Below are 17,734 nucleotides of genomic sequence, written 5' to 3'. Positions count from 1 at the left end.
CCCTTCCAGCCATCCCATCCTTGCCCCACCCTCTGGCACTGCCACCCACAACGGCGCCAGGAAATGCATCCCCTGGAAAATGCAAATAATCCCCATCGCCCCTTTTGTAAGAAGAACTCCTGGACCGGCTTGGAGCTGGAGAAATTCTTTTCTCCACCTGAACAATCCAAGTGTCTCGCTGCTCAGCACTTCCAGCCTGCCAGGGAGGACCCGTGAGCCCACTAAAGAGGAGGCTTTAAGCCTCGCCATTAAGAATTCCAAGAGATCCGCTGGGCAGCATGGAAATGCAAGAAATACTACAATGCCAGTGCTAAAACCTAATGAGAAATGGAACAAGCTGAGACAGAAGCTTAACAAGAAATACTGGACAAGTCCCCTAAGAAAAACTACAGGCAGCAGCAGCAAGGAGCTGCCAGTCGGCTCTGCAGCTGTATTGATCCAGGCTGGAGAAATAAGGGGAGGCCTTTGGAAAGTAGATAAACAGGGAGATATACAGCAGGAGAGGGCCAGAACTGATGAAAACAGGAGAAAATGCAGCTTAAATCAAAGGGCAAATACACGGAAAGAGAAAAGGCAATAGGATTTGTGTTCATGGTTAAAGAGGAGAGTTGTGGGGCGGTGATCTGCCCTGGGTAATCGAAAAGAAATGGAAAATGGAGCTCAGGATAAATATTTTCTTCAGAGAAAGTGGGCTGAAAGCTTGAAATAAGCCATTATTAGTATCAGCCTGAATCTGGGGAGAATATGCAGGGAGAGGGTTGTGGGTGAAGGATGTGGAATGGAAGTGAGGGGTCAGGGGGCAGGATGGCTTCTCCCTGCCCAAGGTGCCCCATCTCTGAGCTGGGCTGGGGCCAGCTGGGGAGGCTCCTCTGGCTGGGCAGAAGGCTGAGGATCTCCTTCCTCACCTGCTCGACATTGGTGGCCTTGTGCCCCTGCCCCAGCCTGTGTGCCCAGCTCCCTGCCTGCCCCGCAGCTCGGGGGGCCCTCCACAGCTGCTCCTGGGGCAGGGATGGTGTGGGAAGGGATGGTGCAGGACAGGGATGGTGTGGGGAGGGATGGTGTGGGAAGGGATGGTGTGGGACAGGGATGGTGCAGGACAGGGATGGTGTGGGGAGGGATGGTGCAGGGCTGGGATGGTTCAGGGCTGGGATGGTTCAGGGCTGGGATGGTTCAGGACAGGGATGGTGCAGGACAGGGATGGTGCAGGGCTGGGATGGTTCAGGACAGGGACAGTGCAAGGCTGGGATGGTTCAGGACAGGGACAGTGCAAGGCTGGGATGGTGCAGGGCTGGGATTTTGTGCAACAGGGCCACCGGATCCTCTGTCCACCCTGGGGCAGGAGGGACACACAGTCTGGTCCCTGACCCCTCTAACCATGCAGGGGGACACTGCTGGCTCTGGGGACCAGACCCCAAGGTTGTGGGGCTCCAGGGCTCAGGACCGAGTGGAGGATCCGTGTCCCTCACTCAGGGACATGCAGGGCAGGGGACACAGTGCCAGCAGCTGCCTCCTCCAGCTCCCAGCCCCCGGTGGCACCACCAGGGAGCTCGTACACAAATTCTCCACCTCCTGCCTACTAAATCTCCCCTGTCCGTGCCTGCTGCAAGACACTCTCTCCAGCAGGCAGGAAATACGGGCCAGATGCAGGAATTTGCAGCCACCCAGGTCTCTCCATCAGCACCGGGCAGGGCGGGGGGCTCTGTGCAGGGGGGTGAGGGGGCATGGCACAGGGGCTGGGGGCTCAGCCTTGCACCTTGCACACCTTCCCCAGGAGAAGGGCATGCAGCCAGCCCTGCCTGCTGTCCCAAGGGATGTCCCAAGGATGGATCTCCTGTCCCACCTGGCTGCATCCAGGGAGTTCTGAGTCCCAGGTGGGCTGGGGACCAGAGGGGGTCTGGCTGATGGAAGCCCATGACATCCCAAAGGGTGCAACCCATCCATCCCCATCCCAGAAGAGGGTTTAGGGGAGTCTCAGCAGCCACCCCAGCCGGGGGTCTGTGTACCAGGAGGGATGAATCCCCCCAGGCCCCTCCGCTCTCCATCCCTGTGCACGGTTGCCATGGCAATGAGGGATGAAGGCTCCCTCGCTCCCTGGCGTTCCTCTGCATGGCCGCGGCCGCTACTGAAATACTTGTCAGAGTTAATTGCCAGGGAGCCACCCCCGTGCTCTGTGCCAAGTGTCATCCCCAGCCCATGGCTTGTCCCCAGCACTGTGGGGTGTCCCCAAACCTGGCCCAGAGCAGAGCCAGCATCATCAGACTGGTCCTGTCCCTCCTAAAGATCAGCAGACCTCCACACAGCCTCTGCCAGAGAGCCGAGGCGTTTCCCACATCTAAAAAAATGTAATTAAATGGAAAGGTCGTTCTTATTTATTCTTTTGTTACACAACCCCCGAGCTACCAAATAGTGAAATTAAGTCTTGGAGTGTTTAATGAAGGATCAGGGAAAACAGCTCGTCAGTTCAAACAGTGCAAAGGCACCACACGGAGCGAGGCTGCTCCTCTGGGCACTGCGGGGGCACTCGGGAAGCTGCCCCTGGGCACCGGGCAGGGCTGGGCTCCGGCAGCGCCGCGGCCGCAGCCCGATGTGTTCCCTGTTATACTCACAGGGGAAGGATTTTTTTTTTAATAGGGCCCCATGGAGACATCAGAGCAATTTTCAAGGAGGTTTGAAGCCACCGGGAAGCTTATTAGATCCGTTCTGCAGAGTTAATTTGATGTTGGTAATCAGCGAGCAAGTTAAGCAGTTAAGGAGGTGGTGGCTGCTGAAGGGTTGGGCTGTTTAGCCGCCTTGTAAGCAGTGGTTACTAATGAGAGGCTCATGAATATGGATGAGGGATGATTACAGTGTGGAAAGGGCAGTCGGCAAACCATAAACCTAATTTTAATCTTTTTATTATCAAAGCCACGTTATTAATAATAGACTTTACCTTGAGACCGAGCAATTCCTGCTCTCAGCACCAGGCTCCAGGAGGGGACAAGGATGGGACCCAGCGTGGTGTGATGAACCCCCATGATTGGGGATCTCTTCCACCAGCACAGGAGGGACCACCAGGGACCCTCACCCACCCTCCTCTCCAGGGCTGGTGCTTGGAGAGGGCCACTGAGACCTCCTTGTGCCTCTCCTTGCCCCAAGCACACCAGCCCTGTCCCACCAGCCACGAGTCTCCTGGTCACTGCCACCATGGTGGTGGCACATCACAGCTGGGCACTGTCCCTCAGTCCTGGAAAAGGACAGTCCTAATGTCCCCGTGTCTAATTAATTGTAATTATTTTCTTATGGCACCACTGATCCGGGTGCTCGTGTAACGAGGCAGCAGTTCCTGTGTGAAATGCTGAAGCAAGGGATGTAGAACATGTTAAAAAATATTAATCTACAAATGAAAATTCTTTTAATTGGATTCTGCTTTTGGGGTCGGGTCATTGCTCCATTTTCAATCAGAGTTGTCCAGTCAGCAAAGCGGCGGCACAGCCCTTTCGTAGGGAAACGGTGAGTGGCTCGCAGAGGTTAATAGGAATGTTGGAAAATAAATAGGTTATTGATTGATAATAACAATAAGCTGACTCCAGTCCTACCTTGGTGACCTTCCCTCACTCAACTTAGAGAAAACTCAGTTAGCATCTAATTATGGATCACCTCACAATCCCACATATTAATGAGAGTGCAGCAGCACGGGCCTGGAGCTGCTCCCAGTGGAGGGAAGAGCCCAAACATGGTTGATCCTAGAGACATCAGGATCTGGGACCCCTTGGTATGGCATGGAATCACAGAATGGTTTGGGTTGGAAAGGACCTTAAAGCCCATCCAGTGCCACCCCCTGCCATGGGCAGGGACACCTTCCGCTATCCCAGGCTGCTCCAAGCCCCGTCCAACCTGGCCTTGGACACTTCCCGGGGTGGGGCAGCTGCAGCCAGGTCTTCACCACCCTCACAGGGAAGAATTTTTTCTGATATTCAATCTAAACCTGCTCTCTGTCATCTGAAAGCCTTATCCTGGTACCCAACCAAGCCACAGCCCCTGCCTTGCTCCGCAGGGTGGAAGAGGGAAGGACGGCGGCTCCGGGCTCTGTAGCTGATACTTTTAATTGCTGCAAGACGTGGCAGGATGTCCTGCCTTCAGCTCCAGCTTCACTCAGTATTCCACATGACTCTTGGCTCTGCTTGCTGCAAGATACGGAGCAGACAGAGCTATCTGGGAAAAAAGAGGCTTGCAGGCAATGGGCACAGATAGAGTTAAGGAGGCTTTTCCTTGCCCAAGGTGAGCAGCCACACTGACTGCCCAGGGCACCTGCTCCACCGGCCCCAGAGGGAGATGCTGGCAGCATGGGATGGGGCTGATGCTCGCAGTTAGAGAGTTTTCCCACTTAAGGTGGACCAAACACCAGCTGTGTCCCTGTGAGGTGCTGAGGGCAGCAAACACAGGATGCTTCTCGGGATAAAGCTCCAGGATCTGAGAAAAACCTGCGTGAGAGCGTGACTGTGGTGAGCACAGCTGCATTTGCCTCCCGGCTGAAAGGGAAGGAGGAAATGGAAAATTTGTGGGGATTTTAAATGTCCTATTTGTAGTAGTGGGAACAGAGACACGGAACCTCCCCGTGGAGGGCGGTTCAGCCGGGACTTGGGCAGAGCTGTGGGCATGGGGCTGCCCAGGACCTGCTCCTTGCACTGGCTCCCTGCGTGGTCCCCTGGCTCCCTCGGCCAGCGCTGGGGAGTTTGGGAAAGGTTCTTGGGGCATCCACAATCCCTCCGGCAAAGCTCTTCCCGCAGGGCCCCTCTGTGGCGAGAGCCCCGCGCTCCCCAAAATGCCCCGGAACCGCGGCGCAGTTTGATGTCAGTGAACATCATTCCTCCTGCTCGCACGCGTTCCCTGTCAGCACGGGCTGGGGGCACTGGCTGTGACACGTCCAAATGCTGGGAAAATAAACACGGCGGCTCGGCTGCTGCCCTCCTGCTCCGCCGGGAACAGCCGGGAGGGGACGGAGCCGCGACCCCTCCCCACGGCCGGAGGGGGTGTCCAGCCTGCCCCTCCGGAGAAGGGCAAGCAGCCGCCTTGTCCTGCTCGCTGTGACCATCGTATCCCAGGCTGGACTCGCAGAATCGTGGAATGGTTTGTGTTGGAAGGCACTTCAAGCTCGTTCGTTCCATTTCCCGGCCATGGCAGGGACACCTTCCACTATCCCAGGTTGCTCCAAGCCCTGTCCAGCCCGGCCTTGGACATTTCCAGGGACGGAGCCGGGCCAGGGGCTTTCCTGGAGCACGAGCTCCACCTGCCGCCGCCCTCCGAGCCCGGCCCGGTACCGGCGAGTGCCCCGAGCCCCCCGCATCCCCGCATCCCCGCATCCCCGCATCCCCCACATCCCCGTATCCCCCGCATCCCCGCATCCCCACATCCCCCGCATCCCCGCATCCCCCGCATCCCCGCATCCCCCACATCCCCACATCCCCGCATCCCCACATCCCCGCATCCCCCACATCCCCGTATCCCCCGCATCCCCGCATCCCCCGCATCCCCGCATCCCCGCATCCCCGCATCCCCGCATCCCCGCATCCCCCACATCCCCGTATCCCCCGCATCCCCGCATCCCCGCATCCCCCACATCCCCCGCATCCCCGCATCCCCGCATCCCCGCATCCCCGCATCCCCCGCATCCCCCGCATCCCCCACATCCCCCACATCCCCGCATCCCCGCATCCCCCACATCCCCGCATCCCCGCATCCCCCGCATCCCCCGCATCCCCCACATCCCCCACATCCCCCGCATCCCCGCATCCCCGCATCCCCCACATCCCCGCATCCCCCGCATCCCCGCATCCCCGCATCCCCGCGTCCCCGCATCCCCCGCATCCCCCACATCCCCGCATCCCCCGCATCCCCGCATCCCCGCATCCCCGCATCCCCGCATCCCCGCATCCCCCGCATCCCCCGCATCCCCCACATCCCCCTCATCCCCCGCATCCCCGCATCCCCGCGTCCCCGCATCCCCCGCATCCCCCACATCCCCGCATCCCCCGCATCCCCCACATCCCCGCATCCCCGCATCCCCCGCATCCCCGCATCCCCGCATCCCCGCATCCCCCGCATCCCCGCGTCCCCGCATCCCCGCATCCCCGCATCCCCGCGTCCCCGCATCCCCGCATCCCCGCGTCCCCGCATCCCCCGCATCCCCCACATCCCCGCATCCCCCACATCCCCCGCATCCCCACATCCCCCGCATCCCCTCGTCCCCGCATCCCCCCATCCCCCGCATCCCCGCATCCCCCACATCCCCACATCCCCGCATCCCCCGCAGCCCCCGGCCCTCTCCTCCCCGCTACGCGCTCCCCCCGCCCACTCCTCGGCCCCGCGGGGCTGTCCCGGCTCGCAGGCAGCGTGGGGTCCGTGCCCGCTGTGCTCCCCAGCGCTGGGCGATGGCACCGCGGCCCCAGAGCCACCAGCCGGTCGTGCCCGGGGGTGACCCCCCTCCTGCGCTCCGCGGAGCCCTGCCCGGCACGAAGCCCCTTCTCCCCACCGCCCACCCAGGGCCTGGGGTGTCTCTGCTCCCTCCGGTCCCACCACACCCCGGGTGGCCGCGGTTCCTCAGAAGGATGACGAGGTGGCCACCGTGCCAACGGCCTGTCCGGTCCCCCCATGCCCCCATGGGAGCTGGGGCAGCCCCAGCCCAGCCTCACACAGGGGTTCCACCAGCCCCCCACACTGCACAAAGACAGAAGACTGCGAGGTGGTTGCACACTTGCCATGTTCACAGTAGACATTACAGGCAGGGGGGACATCCTTATGGGACTGCTGGCCAGTGTCCAGCCCCACCGTGGATGTGGCCACAGAGCGGGCACAGCCCTGGCCAGCTTGGGCTGGAGCACTCTGGGCAGGACAGTGCACCCCAGGGCTGGACCTGCTGGGGTGCCCCGGCCCCACATCCACCACCACAGGTGAAGGGGGATCTGCACACCGTGTCCCTGGCCAGACAGCTCTGGGGGTGCCAGCAAAGAAGGATGGACAGACAGAGACATCAACTACTGCCAGCCACGGTAACTGGGGAGCAGGGACAGGGAGCCCCAAGGTGCAGGAGCAGAGTGAAGGAGCAACCTGGCTGCTTGGTGGAGCCTCTCTTCCCTCCTGCCCTGCTCTGACGGGGAGCAGCCACCCACGGGCACTGGTGGCCTGTCCCACTGAGGGGTCTGTGCAAGGTGACACTTGCCCAGGACATCCTCTGAGCCATCAGGGTGACTTGTGCCATGGCTCCCCTCAGTGACAAGCCTGGGAAGGTCCCCCTGTGTGCACTGGGGCTGCTCTGGAGCAGAAAGGGGGGTCTGTGGGGCAGGGAGGAGAGTCCCTTGCAATGGTGGGCTCTGACAACCCCAGCCCCATGCTCATGGTGTTCCTGACCTCTGCAGGAGTCCTGAACCTGCCCACCCTGGGCCTGACCTGGCTTGTCCTCCTGGCCCATTCCTGTCCCTCTGTTCCCCACTCTGCCCACAGCAGGGCCCTGTCTCCCCCTTCCATCAAACGCAGGAGCATCAGCCCAAAAACACATCCTGGTGCCAGCCACGTGGAAGAAGGGGATTTGGGGGATTAGTGGGATAAGGTGGAGGTTGGACAGACACGGAGCTGGGTGGGGAGGGGACCCCCATCAGCCTGAGAGAGACCCCCCAGCAGGCTGGGGGTAGTGCAGAGCAGGGATGCCCAGGGGAGGTGGCAGTGTCATGGGGCCACCCAGGAGACTCCAGTCTGGCTCTGCCTTCCAGTGCAGTCAGGAGAGTGACAGTGCCATCAGCCAGTGACAGCAGATGCTCTGGGGAGGGCCTCGACATGGGAGCAGTGAGCACAAGGCAAAGCCAAGAGAGAGCAGCCAGAGCCAGACCCTGTCTGGATCTGTCCCCCTGGACAGAGCTGCTGTGACCCTTGGTTGCGGGGTGCCCTGTCCCCCTAACACCACAGCCTGAGATGTCCCAATGAGCCAGCCAGCAGCAAAGGGCCACCATCCTCTGCTGGCACACAGGGCTTGGCTCTGCCCCGCCGGTCATGGCAGCCCTGAATGCCGTCAGTGCCCTGCCGTGTGCCAAACCCACACCAGCAAGCCAGGGCCTGCATCCTTCACCCTGGCAGGATCCCTGCAGAGGCCAGGGATGTTCATCTGGCTGACAGATGGACAGAAAGCAAAGCCCAGGCTGTGCCCCCATCACCTGATGGCTGAGGCACCCACTGCCCACCCCTGCCCTTGGCTGGGGCCAGGGTACCTGCAGGTACCAACGCGGTGGTGACGCAGACATGAGTTAGTTGGGGCCACGCTGCCAGCAGCGGCTTCCACATGCACCAGGCACAGGATAAACTGTGGAGACACAAAGGGGGTGAAGAGAGGAGCCCAAGAGCACCAATGCTGGGAGCAGCACGACAACATTCCCCATGACAGGTGACCTGGGGCCTCAGGAGAGCCCCAAGCTCAGGCTCATGGCAATAGCTTCGCTCTGTGGCTGAATCTCTTTGCCAACTGGGTTTGCTGGACCTTTACAGCCATTGCCAGTCATTATTAATGGGTTTGTACTGCCCTGTTGCCACCCAGCCTCTTTTCCTCGTTGTGCCACATGAAATTTGTTGGAAAATGGGCCAAGAGGGAAATTTTCAAAGTGCCCCAGCCTGAGCATCTTCTTTCCCATGGTACCAAATGGGAGCCAGGGATGCTCAGCAGCACCGAAAATCGGGTGCTGCAGGTGAGTAAGTCCGGGAGGAGCCACCGTCACTTGTCATGGCAAACAGCACCCGAGAGGCAAAGTGCAGAGAGAGAGTTGTTAGTAGCAAGAGTGAAACAGTCAGGGCGGATTAGTGCAGTGGGAACAGAAGTACAGGTTAGTAACAGAAGCGGGGCACTGGTCTGCCTTAGAGGACACACACACTGGAAGAGAAATGAAGAGAAAAGCAGCAATGGTTAGTTTGTTTAATTCAGTTCAGGAATGTGTTAGTAACAGAGATCTACTGGCTTAAAAAGGAACTGAAAAGCTTCTGCTGATAAAACCGTTTTAGGCTCCTAGTCAGCAACAGGCTCCACAGGCAGAGCCGGGCAGGGCGTGTGGGGAGAAACCCTCTCCTCGTGCCGCTGAGGGCTGCCCGGGGCAGGGGCTGTTGGTCCCCTCTGCTGCCCGGGGCAGGGACTGCTTGTCCCCTGTGCCACCCGGGGCTGGGGCTGCCTGCACGGGTAGGGGCTGCTGGGCCCCTCTCCTTGCCCACAGCCAGGGCTGGGGCTGCCTGTGCAGGCACCACTCCTGCCCAGTGCTGGGCAGGGGCTGCCAGTCCTCTCTCCTGGCTGCCCCTGCCCGTCTCTGCCCGTGCAGCCTAGCACCGACGTCCGGCACTTCCAAACCCCTTTTCCAGCTTTTCCGTTCCCCTTTAAAGGCAGCGCTGCTTGCCGTGGTTAGTGGGCACGAGGCAGGGCTGCTGTGGGTTAGTAGGGCATGCACTGGGCTGGTTAGTGGGTTAGTCTGTGTGCCAGGGGCCGTGGCAGCCCTGGGGAGGGCACAGGGGTCCCAGAAGGTTAGTAGGTTAATACTGGCAGCATGCAGAGCCGGGCCCGTCAGCAGCAGGGCTCTGGCTCAAGAGCAGGAGGAGTTTTTGGGCTTTGCCACCGGATTGACATTAGGGAGGGCGTTAGCGGGGGGTTTCACCGGTGTAACATAACCTGTCTCCGAATGAAATGCTCAGCAGGCATCTGCCCCTCTGATCCCTGCCAGGGAGGTACTAAAGGTCTCAGCAGTGAGCGTCCCCTCACAACGTGTGCTTCCCACCCCCGGGACTGGGAAAGGTGAGAGACAGGGTGCATGGAGGAGACAGTCCCCACAGTGCCTAAAGGACTCCAAAGGAGCTGGAAGAAGCAGAGAAGGAAGGGGTGAAAGCATTGCTGGCGGTGTCTGGGGTGAGGCTCCAGGCAGCTCTGCAAGAGCAGGGCTCCAGCAGAGACCACGACAGCTGCTCCAGGTCTGCACCAAGCTCCCACTGCACGTGCAGGGAGGAGGAGGTCCAGCAGGGAAAACCACCATGGAGCAGAGGAAAGGTGGCCCACAGCTTACCCCCTCCCCATCGGGAGCTGCCTCTCCGTGGGGCTGAGCAGTGCTCCAGGGGTGGCAGGGACACCGTGCCCTGAGATACAGGGCTGGGACAGGGCACCCAGGAAAGCCCCTGCCCCGTGTGCCCCTGGGTCACCTCCTCCCACAGCACGAGCTCCTCTGGTCCCCAAGAGGATGCTTGTCCTGTTTGGACTTCCAGGCTGTAACACTTGCCATGAGCTGCGTCTGCCCTCAGCCCCCAGCCCACTGCACCCCCCGCCCTTCTGCCTGTGTGGGGACGTGGGCCTGAGTGGCTGCTCAGTGAGGACACAGTCCCAGCCACTTACGGGGCCACTGCAGAGGCCACGGGAGGAGGACTCACTGCCCATGCTCCTCCCCACGCTCCAGGATGCTCCACAAACCAGGTGTTTCTCCAAGGGGAGCAGAGGCAGGGTCCTGCCAAGACATGGCACCTCCAGAGCAGAAAGCACCAGGACTTCACCGACAGCCAGAGGGAAGGGCAGGATCAGTGGGGACAAACAGAGTCCCTTTGGGCTCTGGCCATGGTGTCTCCATGAGCAGCTGGCACAGCTCTGCCCCCACTCCCTTTCCCTTCTCCCTCCCCCTACACTGCGCTCAGGGAAGGGGACAGGTCTGGGGGGGAGCAGCGGGAGGCAAGGACACCCCAGCACCTTGTGGGAAAACTGTGTGCACGTGCAGCCACGTGTCCTCAGGTGTCACCACCGTGGTCTCCTGGGCTGTGTCCCCCACAGTGGCCGGGCTCGTAGCTCCATGCCATGGCAGTAGGCACCAGGGTGCTCTGCTGAGGCCAGCCCGGCTTTGGCATCATGTGTTGGTGGTGTTGGTGGTGATGGTGGCTCCTGAGCCTGGCTCCCCTCTGGACACGGTCAGTCTGGCCAGGCAGGAGCTGGGGCCGTGCCCCTGGGGTGGTGGCACTGGGGAGCAGAGATGCTGTGAGACCCTGGGCTGTGGCAGCCACCCCACCCCCACTGCTGGGCACGTGTAGGGGACACATCCTCTCATGCAGGTGGCCCTGGGGATGGTGTGAACCCCTGCACCCCGCTGGGGCCTGGGGAGAACCCTCCAGGGGATGGGGCCTTGGGGAGGAAGGCTGGTCCTGACTGCCCAGCACCCTGCCAGCTCACAAGAGGTGGGAGAGCATGGGGCTGGCACCACCCATGTCCCCTCCCCAGAGTCCTACCTGTGGTCACCAGCTATGGGAGTGCTGTGCAATGTCCCCTGTTCCGTGTGGCTCTGTGCCGTGGGGGCAGCGAGGGGACTGTGTGAACAGACCTCAGGTCAGTCATTAGCAGCTGCAAAAGAAACAACCAACGCAGCAAGGGAGAGAAACAGGGCATCGTCCTCAGGCACAGCCCAGCCGAGCTGGCAGGAGCCTGGCAGGAGGGCTGGGCACGGACCCTCCTGTCCCTGTCCCCTTGCAGAGTGGGGGAGCTGGAGGCACAGAGGGACACCAGGAACCACCACACCAGAAATGATGGCAATGCCCCAAACTGTCCCTACCTGTTGCTGGAGGCAGGGACTGACTGCCACTGCCACTGCTGCCTCCACCTCTGCCCTTGCCCTCTGGTTAAGCTGGGTCACTGGGACCCTGTGGTTCCACTGGTTAAACTGGGCAGACTGGTGGTCACAGCCACACTGCGGTGGGTGCTGCTCCATCTCCTCGGGGATCTGGGGACACGTGGCTGTTGCCAGCAGCCAGCCCATGTCTGTGGCCTGCTCCTGCTCCTGCCCTGCCCTGCCCTGCCCTGCCTGCCTGGGCAAACCAGGGCAGCAGCAGGTCCCAGGGGAGCGGGGCTCTGATGACTCTGCAGTTCAGCTGCGGAGCCGCTCCTGCTTCCCACGGTTCATTGTCACCGCAGTCCGCAGGCGCTGCCGGCAGGACAGTCCCTCCCGTGGGGACAGCACGTCCAGGCAGCATTTGCAACCCAGCTGCGGTGGGGCGGAGCAGCGGGAATGAGCCGTGGAGATGCCACTGAGCATCTGGCAAATGGATCCCCTGCCTAGAGGCGCCGGTGGTGGGGCAGGCGGGACGTGACAGCGGCAGGATGGCCTCTCTGGCCTGGGAACGAAGCACATTCCGGGAGATGGGGAGGGAAAAACAATTTTGTGCAGACAGGACTCACCTAAACACTCGTCTGGGGCGCGAGCTTGAGCTGCCCCTGCCATGCGTGTGGGTGGCACATAAGGTGCCCCTGGGGGGCTGGACACCCGAATTAAACGGGGGTTAAACCCCCTCCTCGAGTGAGGAGGGAGGGCGAGGAGCACGAGCTCTGCTGCGGGCAGGAGTGGGGAGATGAGGGCACAGCAGGCACGGCACTGCCACGAGAGATCCCAGAGAGATGATCGCTGGGATGTGGCATCCGGGCAGCCTGAGCCCCCAAATCCCAGCGGGGTGGCCAGACCCCCCTGCCCTGTGCCCTGCCAATGCTGCCCGACCCTTGCTGCCATCCAGCAGAGCCCAGGCTCTGGCACAGTCCAGGCTCCGGTGCTGCTGCAGTGGTGCCAGGCACTGCTGCCTTTGTCTGCAGCTCTGGGGCTGGGCAGCCCGGCAGAATGGGGGTGTGAGGGTGTGGAAGACTCCCTGCAAGTCCGGAACGCCTGAAAATCTGATTATTTCTGTGCTCCTCCTGGCTCCCCGGGTAGGACCTACCCGCACACACAAAAGGCTGCGAGACAATGAGGGAGAGAAAATGGCTCCGCAAGAAGAGCATCTGCCAGGTTAACTCTGAGGAGAAGGAAGGGCTGTGCTGTGCCCTGGGGCTGCTGGCCCCAGCCTCGCCTCTCAGCCCCGCCTAGGATCATCAGCTTTGGGAGAAAATGGGGGGTTCGAGACAAAGCAATAAAACGGCATTTTGGCTACAAATCCTCCCAGGAGCATTGAAAATCAGGCAAGAATCCATTTACCTGGCAGGAGCCCTATTCTTGATGAGGATTCTGAAAAAAAAAAAAAAATACAAACAAGCGGCGCAGCAGTTAGTTCTGATTTGGGCCGGGGGCTGCCGGCGGTGTCCGGGGAGGGGCCAGGCTGCCCAGCGCTGCCTCCGGACCGGGATCACCGGGATCGCCTGCCTGGCCGGGATGTGGCCGGGAACACGCTGCGGGATGCGCGGCTGCCCCGGCCCCAACAAAGGGAGGGGGCCCGGGCTGCCCCGGCCTGGCACCCCCGGGGAAGGGGGGAGTCCTGCCGGGGGGGTTGGGGCTCTAGTGGGATTATTTATAACCAGGGAATAATATATTGAGAACGGGGGTATTTTTTGGGAACGGAGTGGATGGAGCAGCCGCGCCCGCCGGCTCCACACCTCCCGGAGCGATGCCCGCAGGACCCTCCGAGTCCCGGGGCGACATCGCCCCCTGCTCCCGCCCGGAGGTGGGGGCGTCCCCCGGGCTCCCGGCGCCCCCAGACCCCACCGGCGCCCCATCCCCGTCCGCAGGGAGCGGAGCTACGTCCGCGGTGCGTTACCTGCTCCCGGGGGGCCGGGCTGGGGCTGGGGGGCGCCGGTTCCGCTCGCTCCTGCCCGCCGCGCCGCTCCTTTGTGCTGGAGCTTTCCCAGAGCATCCCTGAGGAAGAGCCTGCCACGCAAACTCCTCCTCCAGCAGCCCCCGGCCCCCCCGGCCCTACCTACGGCGCAGGAGGATGCTGCAACTCGCATTAAATTTTAATGCTGGAAATGCGGCCGAGTCACCTTTTCCCCGCACCGCTCTCGCTGCGGGAGACTCTGGGGACCCCTTTGCCACGACAGCCGCTGCAAAGGCCACTGTCACCCCCTGCCAGGACATCGTCCGCCGCGATGTCACGGGCTCCCCACAGCCGCGGGTGTGACCCAGGGGACGCGGGACAAGGATCCCTGGGCAGGAGCTCTCGGGCACACCCCTGGGGACACGGAGGGCAGGATGCGGCCGGCCTCGGTGGGGACGCATAGCAGACAGACCAGCCCGGCTTGGGGACACAGCCCTATCCGAGGACAGCCCCCCACGCCGGGGACAGCTCCCCTCCCGTCCGGGGGCTGTGACAGCCCCTCCGCAGCGCTGTGCAGCTGCTGGGTTCCCGCATTGTTCTCCAAATCCCCGCCGGGTCCCCGGGGACCCCCGGTCTCGCCGCCAGCTGCCCACCGTGCCTGACCGCATGCTGGTCCCGCTCCCGGACCCCGCGTCCCCCCGGGGCTCTGGGGCGGGGCTGGGCAGGCCCAGGGGGGTGTCTAGGGCGGGGGTCCCCCCCAGCTGTGGCCATGGAGGGGACGGGAAGCTCCGCTCCTCGGGTCTCGCTGGCTGCCGGCCCCGGACGGGTTTGCCCTGGGGCGCAGGAGGATTTCATTCAGCCCATCCCAAAACTTCTTGTTTCTTCTTCTATTTTGCCTTTTTAATTGTGATTTCTTGCGGAGAGAATCCCTTTCTGGGCAGCATTCCCTCCGCTGGTGGCCTTGCTGCTGCAAATGTCATGGATGGGACATTTTCACCACATCAGATCTTTTCTCCAGAGCTCTTATGAAAAGAGGAATTTTTCCAGGCCAGCCTTTCCCTGCTGCATCCCCAGCTTTGGCTGCACACTACGTGTGCGGGGGTGAGGGATGAGTGCCAGGATGGGTGCAGGGGTGTGTACAGGTGTGTGAGAGTGCCGGGATGGGTACAGGGTGTGCACGGAGGTGGGGACAGGTGCACAGTGTGCACCTGCATCTTCCTTGATCGTTCAGCTCCTTCCAGCCCCTGGCAGGTGCTGGCCGAGCAGATGATGCCTGTGGAGTGGTGGCATGTGGGGGTCCTGCAGAGCCCCTGAGCCTGCTGCCGGGCAGAAAAATTCCCCTCCACCTCATCCCTGCCCCTGCAGAGCCCCGCTCTGCCCCCAAGAAGGGCATCACTGCCGGCCACGCATCCCCATGGCCCCACATCCCCAAGTGCCAGCGCCGCCTTGGACAACTGAGCCTTTATTGAGCTTTGTCCCCGCCGCCCCGCGGGACAGACGGTGCCCGAGGCGCGCGGCCAGCGGCGCGGGGGCTCCGGCCCCGCGGTCACTGCTGGACCCTGCGGATGGACTGGACTTGGCCCGTCTGCGCGTGGGACCCCCACTCCCGCACGTGCTTGTACTCGCCCGCGGGGCTGTCGCTCTCCAGGAGGTACTGGAAGCCCCGGTACCCCGGGTACTGCGAGCAGACCCACCTGCGACAGAGCAGAGAGCCACGGTGGCTCGGGGCCGGCGGCACCGCGGAGCTCCCGCACTGCGGGAAGGTCCCGGCAGCTGCCAGAGCATCCTCGGCTCTGCTGCGTGCCCCGGTGCCGGGTCCCGGCAGGCTGCAAGCCCCGGGTACTCACGCGCCGGAGCGGACAAGGAAGGAGCCCACGGTGCTGCTGCCCCAGCCCAGGGCGGGCAGCGAGGGGCAGTCGTCGCTCATCTCTGCCCGCTTGCCCTGGAAGTTCTCCTGCTCAAAGAGCATCAACCTGCTCCGCCCGTGGTCCTGCGGCCAAGACGGGCACGGCTTTGGCACTGCCACCCTGTCGGCGGGCAGCGGTGGGCTCCGGGGGCCGCCCCGCCGGGGGGAGCCGGGGCGGGGGCACTCACGGCGCAGGCGATGGGGCGGAAGGAGCACATCCTCTCCACGTGGTAGGCGTTGCTGCCGCTCCACGCCTCCCAGCACGGGTACTCGCCGCGCTCCAGCACGAACTGCTGCCCCTGGAAGCCGCAGTGCTCGAAGCCTGCCCACCTGCCGGGGCGGGAGGGGTGAGACCCCCGGGGTGCCCACCGCCCCACTCGCAGCCCGGGTTGTGCTCGCTGCACCCAGCGGTGCCTGGAGGAGGCAGCCCCATGGCTCGGGTGGCAAAAGGCACTGGAGGCCTCCATCCTCCAACCCCCCTAACTATCCGTGGGGTCCTGCAGCACCGTGGGGTGGCAGTGCCCCGGGACCCCCACTCACGCCCCGCTCTCGATCTTGCAGGAGCGGACGGTGCTGAAGCCATGCTCCAGGGTGCTGTAGCAGTCGGTGGTGAACTCGTGCTTCTTGCCCTGGAAGAAAGGCTCATCCCACACCACGATCTGGGGGGAATAGAGGCAGTCAGGGGGCTCTGGGGGTGCCAAGGCAGAGTGCAGATGCTGCAGCCCCGCTCCCAGGTGTTCATAGGGTGTGGTGCTGGTCCTGCCCAGGCTCCCATACCTTCCAGAGACCGGAGGATTTCTTGCAGCGGTGGGTCATGGTGGCTCTGCCAGAGCACAGGGGAAGGGCACTGTTAAAGCTGCCCCTCTGTCCACATGAGAATGACCTCAGGAGCCCACGCACATCCCTTCACCAGCAGTGTGGGGGACAAGAGCAAGGGGGTTGCTCCTTGCTGGAGCAGGTGAAGAGCTCTGTGGCTCGCCCCGCCCAGCTGGAGCTGGCATCAGGGCCATGTGCAGCAGTGGGCACCTGGCCCAGTGGGCACCTGGCCCTGGCAGACATCCCTGCCCGTGCCCAGGGAAACTCCTCCTCCCACTGGCAGCTCCCTGAGCCAAAGCGCTGGTGCTGGCAGGGCACTGCTGAGCCGGCACCACTGCAGAGATGGCTGTGTGCCCACACTGAGCATCAACACCCTGCCACGGCCACAGCCAGCAAAGCCCCTGATCCCCCAACCCCCCAACCCCCACCACAGCTCCCGGTGCTGAGGAGAGGTCTAGCCCCAGATTTGGATGCTCCTCCACATGTTCCCGCAGCTGCTCGCTCCCAGGCCCCAGCCATGGGCACTGGGCAGCTGCTCCAGGCTCTGGCGCTTACCTGGGGTGAGGCACTGGTGCCCAGGGAGGTGACATGTCCAGCAGCCTCTGGCTGGGTTTTTATAGCCTCCAGATAGAGACAGAGCCCAGGGGAGCATTACTGAAACCCCTAACTCAGCACATGGCGGGGAGGAGGGACCGGGCAGAACAAAGGCGCCGTGTCAGAGACGCTGATGAGCCGGGACGTCGAGCTGGCCCACCGGGCACAGGCTCTGACCCCCGCCCCACAGTTCCAGAGCCGGGGCATCGCCCCCAGGCTCTGCCAGCGCTGCTGCCGTATGCTCTCCCTGGCGTGGGGCTGGGCTGGGGCCGTGTCCCTGCTCTGGCAGCGCTCCCCCTGCCCTCGGGCAGTGCTGCCTGCACTGGGGGCACGGAGAGGTTTCCTCACCCATTTCTGGGAATTGGGAGGAAGGACACATCTCCACTTGCTCTCCCTGCAAGGGCAGAGCAGCTGTCCCTGAAATCCAGGGCAGCTCGTTGCAGGTTGTGCACACAACAGCCATGGACACCGTAAGAAGTGGGGACGAGGGACACTGGAATTGCTGGGGGGAGGTTGCAAAGGCATGGGAGGGACTGGAGGCGCAGGTCATGATTTGGGAAGAGCTGCAGCAGCTTCTGGCCTCTGTGCACTGGAAAGAGTCTGCTGCACCCCCATTTTGGGGACCTAAACACCCTTCAGCTTTGCTCACAGTGACCCACACACCGCACAGATCATCCCGGGGTGGTGCCAAGACTCCAAAGGCCGGGCAGAGGCACCCACCCAGCCTGCCCATCAGAGTGGGCAGCAGGCAAAAGAGGCTCTTGGGCCCAGTGGGAAACCCCATATTCCCAGGGAAAGCTGTGTTTTGGGACAGAATTTGCCAGGAAACTGCCAGGAGGCTGAGCCAGAGTTCCCTTCGTGCAGCTGCAGCAGTCCCATGAGCCCCGG

At 62.6% G+C, this 17,734-nt stretch overlaps 1 protein-coding gene across 1 annotated transcript; it reads right to left on the bottom strand.

Moving 5' to 3' along the window:
- Positions 1–15,076: 15,076 nt before the first annotated feature.
- On the bottom strand, positions 15,077–16,252 carry CRYBA4 (crystallin beta A4; the record flags this gene model as incomplete). Its single annotated transcript, XM_082293709.1, has 5 exons — positions 15,077–15,224; positions 15,378–15,520; positions 15,625–15,766; positions 15,977–16,095; positions 16,214–16,252. The coding sequence occupies 5 exons, from the start codon at positions 16,250–16,252 to the stop codon at positions 15,077–15,079; spliced, it is 591 nt and encodes a 196-aa protein (XP_082149835.1).
- Positions 16,253–17,734: the final 1,482 nt, after the last annotated feature.

The sequence above is a fragment of the Coloeus monedula genome, assembly GCF_965178545.1.
Source record: "Coloeus monedula genome assembly, chromosome: 18".
NCBI classification, from domain to species: Eukaryota; Metazoa; Chordata; class Aves; order Passeriformes; family Corvidae; genus Coloeus; species Coloeus monedula.
Note: the sequence above shows the minus strand (reverse complement) of the source record. Positions and strands in the feature narration are given on the sequence as shown.